Genomic DNA, 13,337 nt, shown 5'->3' with positions numbered 1-13,337 from the left:
GGGCGATAGACAGAGATGAGAGAGGAGATATAAGGCGGTGCAGAACAGTGGAGAGCTTTGTGGGTGAGAGAGATGAGTTTATACTGGACCCTGTAGCGAATAGGTAGCCAGTGTAATGACTGGCACAAGATGGAGGCATCGGTGAAGCGGCTGGACAGAAATATGACCCTGGCTGCCGCATTCAAGATGGATTGGAGAGGAGAAAGTTTGGTAAGAGGGAGACCGATCAGAAGAGAGTTGCAGTAGTCCAGACGAGAATGAATAAGAGCGACAGTAAGAGTCTTAGCAGTTTCAAAGGTGAGAAAAGGTCGGATTCTGGAGATGTTTTTAAGATGCAGGTGACAAGAGCGACTGAGTGATCGGATGTACGGAGTAAAGGAAAGTTCAGTGTCGAATATGACCCCAAGACAGCGGGCATGCTGCTTGGGAGTTATGGTTGAACCCTCCAGGGCTATTTCGATGTTAGGTAGAGTGAGGTTAGTAGAGGGGAGAAACACAAGAAGTTCAGTTTTAGAGAGATTTAGTTTCAGATAGAGGGAGGACATGATGCTAGAGACAGCAGACAGACAATCCTTGGTATTTTGAATTAGGGTAGGGGTGATGTCAGGGGAAGAAGTGTATAATTGGGTGTCATCAGCATAGAGATGATACTGGAACCCAAATCTGCTGATTGTTTGTCCAATAGGGGCAGTGTATAAAGAGAAGAGGAGGGGGCCTAGGACTGAGCCCTGCGGGACCCCGATAGTAAGGGGACGAGAAGAGGAAGAGGAGCCGGAAAAAGATACAGTGAAGGAGCGGTCAGAGAGGTAGGAGGAGAACCAGGAGAGGGCTGTGTCCTTGAGGCCTATAGAGCGGAGCATAGTGAGGAGGAGCTGGTGATCCACAGTGTCAAATGCGGCAGAGAGATCCAGGAGAATCAGCAGGGAGCAATGACCTTTCGATTTAGCTGTTATTAAATCATTAGAGACTTTAGTGAGGGCAGTTTCAGTAGAGTGTAAAGAGCGGAAACCAGATTGTAAGGGGTCGAGAAGAGAGTTATCCGAGAGATAGCGGATTAGACGGGAGTGGACCAGGCGTTCCAGGAGTTTAGAGATGAAGGGAAGGTTAGAGACAGGTCTGTAGTTAGCAGTGCAGTTCTGGTCCAGGGATGGCTTTTTAAGTAAAGGGGTTATGATGGCATGTTTAAATGAGGAGGGAAATATACCTGAAGAAAGAGAGAGGTTAAATATTTTAGTCAGGTGAGTGGTGACCACTGGTGAGAGAGACTGCAGGAGCTGTGAAGGAATAGGGTCACTGTTGCAGGTTGTAGGCCGAGCAGAAGCGAGGAGCTTGGAAACTTCTTCTTCTGAAACAGGCTCAAAGATGTCTAGTGAGCTTGAGGTGCGGCAGGGAAGGGGATCCAGGCACTGAGGAGATAGGGCTGAGATATCCTGATGGATGTGGTTGATTTTTTCTAGGAAATAAGTGGCCAGATCCTCACCGCTGAGGTTGGTGATGGGGGCCTGTACTTTAGGTTTCAGGAGGGAGTTTAAGGTTTCAAAAAGTCGTCTTGGGTTGTTGGATAGTGAGGTGATGAGGGTGGTGAAGTAGGATTGTTTGGCCAGATGAAGGGCAGAGTTATAGGTTTTGAGCATGAACTTATAGTGGATGAAGTCTTCTGCTAAGAGAGATTTTCTCCACTGCCGCTCTGCACACCTCGAGCAGCGCTGAAGAGAGCGTGTTTGTGTTGTGTGCCAGGGCTGCTTTTGTCTGTGTCGGGTCTTTCTGCGTATAGAAGGTGCTGCTTCATCTAGGGCATTCTTCAGTGTATTATTGAAGTGTGACAATGCTATGTCTGGACAGGAGAGGGTGGAGATGGGGGCTAAAGATGTGTGGAGATTGTCCCTAAGCTGTTGGGTATTAATGGTACGTGTATTCCGATAAGTGTGGTAAGTGGGGGTGTCCCGGGTGAGGAGACAATTCTTGACAGAGAAGGAAAGAAGGTTGTGGTCCGAGAGCGGGAGAGGTGAATTAGTAAAGTTGTGCAGCGAGCCGGGACGGGAGAAAACCAGGTCCAGAGTATTCCCGTCCTCATGTGTAGGAGAATTAGTAAACTGTGAGAGGCCGAATGAAGAAGTTAGAGAAAGAAGATGAGAGGCAGACTGGGAGAGCGGATCATTGATGGGGATGTTAAAGTCTCCCATGATGAGGGTGGGGATGTCACAGGACAGAAAGTGAGTAAGCCAGGTGGTGAAGTGGTCTAGAAACTGGCGGGAGGAGCCTGGAGGGCGATAAACGACCACCACTCGTAAGGAGAAGGGCTTAAAGAGTCTGACGGCGTGGACTTCAAAGGAAGGAAATGTAAGTGATGGAACCGGGGGGATGACCTGGAAAGCACATTGTGATGAAAGGAGCAAACCAACACCTCCACCCTGTCTGTTCTCAGGTCTGGGGGTATGTGAAAATTTCAGCCCACCAAACGAGAGAGCGGCAGCAGCGGTGGTGTCTGAATGCTGGATCCAGGTTTCTGTAATAGCCAGAAGGTTAAGGGAATTAGAGAGAAAAAGATCGTGAATGTAAGGTGAATCCTTCGTCAGGGTGCCCAAATAAATACCAATTTACAACTCTCACATGTTATGACTATACAGTGCTTGAATAAATACAAGCATACAGTTCTCATGAATCATCAAAATACAGTGCCCAAATTAATACTGCCATTCCGTGCTTCCATATTAACACTAAAGTATACAATGCCCAAAAAAATACCACTTTACAGATCTAATATGTTATGACCATACAGTGGCCAAATAAATACTACCATACACTTCACATGTTATGACTATACAGTGCTCAAATAAATTCTACCATACAGTGCTCACATATTATCAAAATACAGTGCTCAAATAACAACAGCCATACAGTGCTCACCTATAAACACTATACAGTGACCAAATAAATACTACCATACATTGCTGACATATGACTATACAATGGCCAAATGAATGCCGACAGCTATAAAATGCTGATATATCACTATACACTTCCCAACTAAATACAGTGTTCACATATTATCACTATACAGTGCCAATGTAAATAGCACCATATAGTGCACAAATTATCACTATAGAATGTCCAAAAAGATTCTACTATACAGTGCCCACCTTCTCCAAAACGGCTCTCCGGCCCACCTCATCACAAATCAGTAGACCCATAATATCTACTACTGAAATCATTGATTGCCAAGGGTAACAGCAGAACATAAATGATTGTAAACAATAAATAAGGACGATGCTCCCCGACCATAGACTTCATTTTTTTTATCATTTTATATTCTTGCGCATTTATAAACGTGATGTTATTAATCATTAATAGTCCATTACTTTTTATTCCTCGTTGTAGTCCTTTCTCCAGCTCCGGTGTTCTAGATATATTTTATAAAAAGGTCTAATTACTAGCCTTGGCTGATATGAAGATAAACACAGTTTTCTTGTAGCAAACTCATAATCTACTTGTGAGTGCACTTTGCTATATAATGATGCAGCCACCCAACCACAACGAACCAAAGATACCCCAGTGACAGCCACTTACTGGATCTCATTGGCAGTAAACTGACAGTTTTCGGCAGAGGATGCAACCGAAACCCACTCATGTACCTAAAATCCCACCTGTCCAGTTTTTTCATTGGCTGACATGGTCTAAGTTTCTACCACATCTGAAAAATGTGAATTTACCTGAAATATGTGATTGGTGAACACATATTTAATAGGTATCTGTTTGGGATTAAAAAAAAGGCGTCTCTTATTGGTGAACTAATACTGGGGAAACCTGAGGTAAGGAGAGGCTCCTCACATTGTTGTCCACCCTGTGTATCTGATCTTATACTGGAGATAACAAGGGTGCTGAGGTAAAAAGAGGATGTTCACACTGCTGTCCACCAATAACTATCTGATTTAATACTGTAGATAGCAGGGGTGCTGAGGTAAGTAGAGGCTGCTCACACTGCTGTCCACCCTGTCTATCTAATCTAATACTGGAGATACCAGGGTGCTGATGGAAAAAAAGGCTGCTCACACTGCTGTCCACCCTGTCTATCTGATCTAATACTGGAGATACCAGGGATGCTGAGGTAAAAAGAAGCTCTTCAAACTGCTGTCCAACCTATCTGATCTTATGCTGGAGATACCTAGAGTGCTGAGGTAAAAAGCGGTTGCTCACACTGATGTTCTCAATATCTAACTGATCTAAAAGTGGAGATACCAGGGATGATGAGGTAATAAGATGCTCATCACATTGCTGTCCATCCTGTCTATCTAATCTAATATGGGAGATACCAGGGTGCTGATGTAAAAAGAGGCAGCTCGCACTGCTGTCCACTCTGTCTATCTGATCTGATACTAGGGATGCTGAGGTAAAAAGAGGCTCCTTACACTGCTTTCCAACCTGTCTATATCTGATCTTATGCTAGAGATACCTGGAGTGCTGAGGTAAGAATCGGTTGCTCACACTGATATGCACAATGTCTATCTGATCTAAAACTGGAGACACCAGGGGAGCTGAGGTAAGAAGAGGCTCATCACACTGCTGTCCACTCTGTGTATCTTATCTTATACTGGAGATACCAGGGTGCTGAGGCAAAAAGAGGCTCCTCACACTGCTGTCCACCATAACTATCTGATCTAATACTTGAGATATCAGGTGTGCTGATGTAAAAAGAAGCAGCTCACACTTCTGTCCACCCTGTCTATCTAATACTGGATATTCCAGGAGTGCTGGGGGAAGAAGAGGCTGCTCACACTGCTATCCACACTGTATCTGTATAATGCTGGAGCTACCAGGGAACTGGTACTGAGTTACACTGAAGAGAAAAAGAGTAACAATGTTTTGAACTTTTAACTTTCAGGCTCCATATCTCATCATCCACTACTGCTTCGAACGTAAGTGTCCGAGACACCGCACTGAACTTGCTCACTGAGCCAGTGCGCGTGTCCTGAGTAAAGCGAAAGCGTACTCAAAGCTACCTGTGGAGCGGGCAACAACCGAATAGATGCGTACTTCAGAGCCGCAGGATCTGAAGCACGTCACTGCTAGAGGCGTAGCCTAAACTCCACAGAGCTAGGAGCTGCAAGACAATTCCTAGCAGAGTAACTGCGAGACAAAGTTACCCAGGGGCATAGACAGTGAGAATAGTCAGGACGTAGCCAATGAGTCACACACAGAGATAGCTGCAAGGTACCAAAGGGAGCGAGACGAGAGTAGTCAGGTCACAGGCAATGAGTCATACACAGATAATAACGCAGTACAAAATCAACAGGCAAACTCACAATGGGAAACAGCCGGGTCAGAACCATATAAACAAGCTATAGCAACAAACAGGCACACGGGGGTCAGCACACTAGGCCAAAGGCAAAAGTATAACTGGCAGGGATTTAAGCTACCCAGGGGTTTATGAAGCTCTCCCAGAACCAGAAAGAGGCCACAATCATTAACCCCAAGTGTGCAGGTCAAAACCTGCACAGAGCTCCAGACATTAACCCCCGGTGTGCAGCTCAAAAACCTGCACTGGGATCATGACACTACCCCCCTCTCAACGGGGGGCCTCCGGACCCCCAGGCTTCCCCGGGTACTTGGCATGGAACGCCTGAACCAGGCGATCTGCATGTACCGAGCGAGCAGGGACCCATGAGCGCTCCTCTGGTCCATATCCCTTCCAGTGGACCAGGTACTGCAAAGAGCGGCGCACCCGCCGCGAGTCCACAATATGTCCGACCTCATACTCCAATTGACCCTCCACCAGCACTGGAGGAACAACAGTCTCAGAGTTCTCTTTGACAGATCCTGCTGGTTTCAACAGAGACTTATGGAACACATTAGATATTTTTAAGGAGGCGGGGAGACGCAACCTATATGCCACAGGGTTGACTATCTCTATGATCTCGTACGGACCAATGAACTTTGGTCCCAACTTAACTGATGGTACCTTTAAGTTGATGTTACGTGTGGAGAGCCAAACCTTCTCTCCTACCTGAAACATGTCTCCCGAGGCTCTCTTTTTGTCCGCAAAATATTTGTATCTCCCCTGGGCCCGAGAGATATTACGCCGGACTTCAGCCCAGAGGTTTTTTAACCGTTGAACGGACCCCTCTGCTCCTGGACAACCGGAATCCACCCGAGAAAACTCCCCAAAATGAGGATTAAAGCCATAGTTAATCAGGAATGGGGACATGTTGGTGGACTGACTCACCCGGTTGTTAAAAGCGAATTCAGCCAACGGTAACGCATCACACCAATCCTCCTGTCTGGCGGAGGTCAGACACCTGAGAATTTGTTCCAGGGATTGATTGGTGTGTTCTGTCTGACCATTGCTCTCCGGGTGATATGCCGGCGAGAAGGAGAGTGAGATGCCCAATTTCATACTGAACGCCCTCCAAAATTTGGCCACAAACTGCACACCTCTGTCAGACACAACATTCAGGGGTACCCCATGCAATCGGACCACATGCTGCACAAACAACCTTGACAATGTTTCTGCTGAAGGTAATGCTGCCAAGGGAATGAAATGGGCCTGTTTAGAAAACCTATCCACCACCACCCAGATCACGGTATTGCCCCTGGAAGGTGGAAGGCCGGTAATAAAATCCATGGAAAGATGAGTCCATGGCCTATCAGGAACCGGTAAAGGTATGAGTTCCCCAGCCGGTCGGTTATGCGAGCTTTTGGAACAGGCACACATGCCACAAGCAGAAACAAATTCCTTGACATCGGACCTTAATGAAGGCCACCAAAAACCCCTGGCTACTGCATCTCTAGTGGCCGTGATACCTGGATGAGCACTCAACCTAGACTCATGAAACTCCTGCAGAAGTCTAGGCCGCAATGAATCTGGAACAAACAGTTTATCGCTTGGCCTGGTTGCCGGAGCTAGGGCCTGAGCCCTTAGGATTTCTTGTTCCAACGCAGTTGAGACCCCCGCCACTACCACCCCTGGGGGAAGAATGGAGGACGGCGGCTCAGGGGGAGACACTGGATCAAAACTTCTGGACAGGGCATCTGCTTTAACATTTTTGGACCCCGGTCGAAAAGTAATTGAGAACTGAAATCGTGAAAAAAAAAGTGACCAACGGGCCTGTCTAGGAGTAAGCCTCTTAGCAGATTCAAGGTATGCCAAATTTTTGTGATCCGTGACAACCGTGATAGGGTGAGCCGCCCCTTCCAAAAAGTGCCTCCATTCCTCAAACGCCATCTTGACCGCAAGAAGTTCTCTATTGAATACATCATAGTTTTTCTCAGCTGAAGAGAACTTCTTGGAGAAGAAGGCACAGGGTTTGAGATTGGTAAGGGTGGCCGGACCCTGGGACAGCACAGCCCCCACCCCCACTTCAGAAGCATCCACCTCCACAATGAATGGTTTGGACGGGTCAGGTTGCACCAACACCGGGGCAGACATAAAACATTTCTTAATCGCTGAGAAGGATTCCTTAGCGAGTACAGACCAATTTTTTACATCAGCTCCCTTCTGGGTAAGATCCGTAAGTGGTTTAACCACTTGTGAGAAACTTTTAATGAATCTCCGGTAATAGTTCGCAAATCCAAAGATGCGCTGGAGCCCCTTGAGATCTCGAGGCTGAACCCAGTCAGCGATCGCCAGCACCTTCTTAGGATCCATACGAAACCCCTCACAGGACACAATCAACCCCAAAAAAGACAGCTCCTGTACAAAAAACGAACATTTTTCCAATTTGGCGAACAATTGGTTCTCCCTGAGTCTCTGGAGAACTGTCTTTAGATGTTGCAAGTGAGATTGACTGTCCGGGGAATACACCAAAATATCATCCAAATAAATAATAACAAAACGGCCTATCAGATCAGAAAACACAACATTGATGACATTTTGGAAAATAGCGGGTGCATTGGTTAACCCAAATGGCATTACCAGGTTCTCAAAGAGTCCTTCTGATGTGAGGAATGCCGTTTTCCACTCGTCCCCTTCCCGAACCCTTATCAGATTGTAGGCCCCCCGCAGATCTAACTTGGAGAACCATTGGGCCCCAGCTAACTGGTTACATAAGTCTGGGATGAGGGGAAGCGGGTAAGAGTTCCTAACCGTTATCTTGTTCAGTTCCCGAAAGTCGAGGCACGGCCGCAAACCACCATCTTTTTTCTTCACAAAGAAGAACCCTGCTGCCACAGGTGACACAGAAGGCCTGATATGCCCTTTGCGGAGACTCTCAGCTATGTACTCCTTCATGGCTTGGCGCTAAGGCCCAGACAAATTGAACAATCGAGCCTTAGGTAACTTGGCTCCGGGTACTAAATCAATGGCACAATCATAGGGTCTATGTGGTGGCAGCGCCTCAGCCTCACTTTCGGAAAAAACGTCTTTGAAATCTTTCAGGTACTCCGGAATACCTTCCAGATCGACAGACGACACAGACACAGATTTAACAGCGTTAACAAGATGTCCCCGGTTACCACATTTATTATTGCATCCCCATTGAGTGATTTCCCCCGTAACCCAATCAATGGTAGGATTATGGCGTTGAAGCCAAGGCATCCCCAGTACCAGTCCTGCAGGCAAGTTATCTACCACCAGACAACTTAGTTTCTCCACATGAGTGGAACCCACTTTTAGAGAAAAAAGTTCAGACCTGCAACAGATACCATCTTGGGAAAGAGGAGGTGAGTCAATTGCCACAAGTTTAACAGGATCGTGAAGCCTGACTGTCCCTATCTTATAAAGAGTCATAACCTTGGTATCAATCAGGTTCACAGCCGAACCGCAGCCAATAAAAGCAGTAGTCTGAACAGGAGCATAACCAAGTTCCAGTTCCACCTGCAGCACCATTTTTGCACATGAGGAAAATTGTACCTGAAGGTCTGGGTAGCCTCCTCGATTACTACCCAGACCTAGTCGTTTCCCGCCATCTTGGAGGATGACGGACAGGAGGGGCAGTCCTTCTTCCAATGTCCAGATTTCCCACAATAGAAGCACAACTGCTTTTCCCGGCGGCATCTTCTTTCCTTTCCCTCACAGGTGACAGCGCTCACCTCCATAGCCATAGGAAGAGTCTGGGTCTCATCTCCACTGAAGAATAAGGGCGTTTCCCGTTGCATAATGCCTCTAGCCCGCAGCCTGCGATCCATGCGAACCACTTGGACCATGGCATCCTCCAGGGAGTCAGGCGGAGGATGAAGTGCCAAAGCATCCTTCAGACGTTCACACAGGCCTCTGTGGAACAGCCCCTGCAGGGCGGCGTCACTCCAGGAAATCTCCGCTGCCCAACGTCTGAATTCAGTACAGAACCATTCGGCCGAGTGCTCCCCCTGACAGACACTCATCACTTTGTCCTCAGCCAACCGCACTCTATCAGGCTCATCATAAATAAGCCCTAAGGCTTCAAAAAATGCATCCACAGACATTCTCTCAGGGGCAGAAGAGGAAAGCGAGAATGCCCAGGCTTGTGGGGACCCCCTAAGCAGGGACATCACCACCCCCACCCTCTGTTTCTCATCCCCAGAGGAGCGGGGTCTCAAAGAAAAAAAAAAAGCTTACAGCCCTCCTTAAATGCCCTGAAATCATCCTTGTTACCAGAGAATATATCTGGCAATTTAACCGGGGTTTCAGGTGGGACTAAAATTACATCTCTATTCCCCACCTGCTGGAAGCCTTCTGAAAGCACCCCCTGAACTGAGTCCTCAACTCGCCGTTGGGACTGGGCCAGAGCTTGGTGTTCCAAACTAAACTTCTGCAGTGACTGAGTCAAGCTTATCACCTGCTCAGATAAAGCACACATTGGGTCCATGCTGCAGCAGTGAGGAGAGAAAAAAAAAAATTGTAGGCCAGTTATAATGTCAGAGACACCGCACTGAACTTGCTCACTGAGTCAGTGCGCATGCCCTGAGTAAAGCGAACAGTGCTCAAAGATACCTGTGGAGCGGGCAGCAACCGAGTAGATGTGTACTTCACACCCGCAGGACCTGAAGCACGTGACTGCTAGAGGCGTGGCCTAAACTCCACAGAGCTAGGAGCTGCAAGACAATTCCTAGCAGAGTAACTGCGAGACAAAGTTACCCAGGGGAATAGACAGGGAGAATAGTCAGGACGTAGCCAATGAGTCACACACAGAGATAGCTGCAAGGTACCAAAGGGGGCGAGCAGAGAGTAGTCAGGACACAGGCAATGAGTCATACACAGATAATAACGCAGTACAAAATCAACAGGCAAACTCACAATGGGAAACAGCCGGGTCAGAACCATATAAACAAGCTATAGCAACAAACAGGCACACGGGGGTCAGCACACTAGGCCAAAGGCAAAAGTATAACTGGCAGGGATTGAAGCTACCCAGGGGTTTATGAAGCTCTCCCAGAACCAGAAAGAGGCCACAATCATTAACCCCAAGTGTGCAGGTCAAAACCTGCACCGAGCTCCAGACATTAACCTCCGGTGTGCAGCTCAAAAACCTGCACTGGGATCATGACAGTAAGACTACCATCATTTTATAGTCAATCATCTTGGATATCTCATACATAGATTTGAATTGCAAGTATGTAGCATATGACTAGTTATGTAGATTCTGTCAGACAGCCTCCTTGGGAAGACAGTAAAAAATACCACTAAAAATCTCTTGAACCTTATGGTGAATTTAAAAAAAAAAAAGAACACCCAGGGAGTAACGGGAATAAATAAAAGCAGAAGCTGCCCACTTTTCATCTGCTGACAGATCAGTTGAGCTTTAAGTTGATCATGGCTATATGACAAGGAGAAACCAGCGCACAGGTACATGTAGGTAGGAGGAGTAAGTATGGCCTTTATAAACTCTACTTATCATATTTTTTGGACTATAAGATGCACTTTTTCCCAAAAAAAATTTGGGAGGAAAAAAGGGGGTGCATCTTATAGTTGGAACTCAGGCTTACCAGGGGGTTGTGGCAGTGGTGTAGCAGCGTCCCTTCCTCAGGGAACTGGCAGCGGCAATGCTGAAGCTCAGTGTCGGGATCATTGGTTTCCCTGTGGCCATCATGCTGAAGCTATGGGCCACCGGAGACGGCGCGTACGCGGATTGAGATCTTGGCTGGGCTTCCCGCACTCCATTTTCTTGAGGCTGTGGGCTTCAGGAAAATGGCCACCGGAGGCCACGCATGCACAGATTGAGATCTCAGCGGCCCTCAGCTTCAGGAAAATGGCGGCCGAGAAAACAATAATGCACTCGGCTCTGCTCACCATGGACACCGGGCTGCAGCATCAACACATTTCTGCAACCAGCATCCTGAGGAAGAGACCCTGCTCCATGCAACGCATACTCCTCTGCCTCACTGCCGACACTGGACCCGCAGCATTGCACTGCAGGGATACCCCTGAACTGCAGCATTGCCCCACTTCTGCCACCGCCGAGTTCCTGAGGAAGGGACCATATCTCCTGTGAACCCGCTCTACCACCACCGACTCTCAATCCTTAAATTCGGACAATAACACAAACCCCCATCTTATAAAAATTGTTTTTTTGCTATTTTCCACCCCAAAATTTGGGGTGCGTCTTATGGTCAGATGCGTTTTATAATCCGAAAAATACAGACTGCCATCCCAATCACATTGCCCATTAACAAAAAATTGCAGTTCTCACCGAAAGCTTGATGTCTCCTTGGAACAGGTCCTTGTCTATAAATGATAAAAGATATAGTTAGAAAACATAGATAATAATGGAAAAGCACAGTATATCAGAGGTGTGTGTGTGTGTGTGTGTGTGTGTGTGTGTGTGTGTGTGTGTGTGTGTGTGTGTGTGTGTGTGTGTGAAGTGTGAAGTATTATTCATGATCTCACACATTTTGGTTTACTAATAGATAGATAGATAGATTACAAATAAATATATATATTTGTAATTTTTTACATTTTAAAAATTACAAAAAGGAAAATGGGTCGATGCAAAAGTTTGGGCATCCATGGAGATTTGTATTCTCAGATAAATTTGACCAAGATTTCACACCTTAATTAGCCTGTTAAGGTTATGGCTTGTTCACTATCATCATTAGAAAAGGCCAGGTGATGCAAATTTCCCAGCTTGATAGAAACTTGGCCTCCTCTAACCTTGTGCCAAAACGCAGCAGCCATGGGTTGTTCTAAGCAGCTGCGTAGCACTCTGAAAATGAAAATGCTGGAGGCCCACAAAGCAGAAGAAGGTTATAAAAAGATGGCAAAGTGTTATCAAGTTGCCCTTTCCTCAGTACAAAATGTAATCAAGGAATGGCAGTTAACAGTAACAGTGGAGGTCAAAATAAGATCTGGAAGACCAAGCACATTTTCAATGAGAGCTTCTTGTAGGATTGCTAGAGAGGCAAATCAGAACCCTTCGCTTGACTGCAAAAGACCTTCAGAAAGATTTATGTGTGGAGAAAAAAAAGGCACAAAATTTCAGAAAAAGAACATCTCGCCAACCATTAAACATGGGGAAGATCAATCGTGCTTTGGGATTGTTTCAAACCAAGTGGCACAAGAAACATTTGATGGGTAGAGGGAAGAATGGATTCAATGAAATTTCAACAAATTCTTGATGAAAAGATAACATCATCTGTAAAAAACCTCAAATTGAAAAGAGGATGGCTTCTACAAATGGATAATGATCCTTAAACACATGTCAAAATACACAGTAGACTACCTCAAAAGGTGCAAGCTGAAGGTTTACATTGGCCCTCACAGTCCCCTGATCTCAACATTCTTGAAAATCTGGGGCTAGACCTCAAAATAGAAGAGGATGCAAGACGCCCCAGGAATCTCACAGAACTGGAAGAATTTTCCAAGGGAAGAATGGCTGAAAATCCCTCAAACAAGAATTAAAAGACTCTTTTCTGGCTACAAAAAATATTTACAAGCTGTTATACTTTCAAGAGGGGGTGTTACTAGGTACTAACCATGCAGGGTGTCCAATCTTTTACATCAGCTCATTTTCCATTTGGTAATGTTTACAATTTTAAAATGACTATAGATAGATAGATAGATAAATAGATAGACATGGGAGGGATAGATAGATAGATAGATAGATAGATAGATCACAAAAATGGAGGCAGCACATGGTGTGCTGCCTCTATTTTTGTGATTTTTCTACACAAGTTTTGGTATATGCCTGAGGGGCCTTGCACCCTATATTGCTTTCCTATGTGCTGCTCTTAATTCTTGTGACTTTTACATAGATAGATAGATAGATAGATAGAAAGATAGATAATAGATAGAACGATAGATAGATAATAGATAGATAGAAAGAATAAGAATAGAAGATTGTCTATCATGTCTAGTAAGATGCGGCACATTTTTCATACAGTGTGCACCAATGTGATTAACTTGGCGCACGTTCTACCTGTCCGTCTTA

General features: G+C 46.0%; 1 protein-coding gene across 2 annotated transcripts in view; it reads right to left on the bottom strand.

The window, feature by feature from the left end:
- MEP1A (meprin A subunit alpha) overlaps nt 1-13,337 on the bottom strand; it is a 71,639-nt gene that overhangs the window by 56,179 nt on the left and 2,123 nt on the right. For both annotated transcript variants that reach the window (XM_073586575.1, XM_073586574.1), the window contains exon 4: nt 11,601-11,635. In XM_073586575.1, coding sequence (XP_073442676.1) covers nt 11,601-11,635 — 35 coding nt within the window. The remainder of the gene's footprint in view (nt 1-11,600; nt 11,636-13,337) is intronic.

The sequence above is a fragment of the Dendrobates tinctorius genome, unplaced genomic scaffold, assembly GCF_039654945.1.
Source record: "Dendrobates tinctorius isolate UK_male_01 unplaced genomic scaffold, ASM3965494v1 ptg000093l, whole genome shotgun sequence".
Taxonomy (NCBI): Eukaryota; Metazoa; Chordata; class Amphibia; order Anura; family Dendrobatidae; genus Dendrobates; species Dendrobates tinctorius.
Note: the sequence above shows the minus strand (reverse complement) of the source record. Positions and strands in the feature narration are given on the sequence as shown.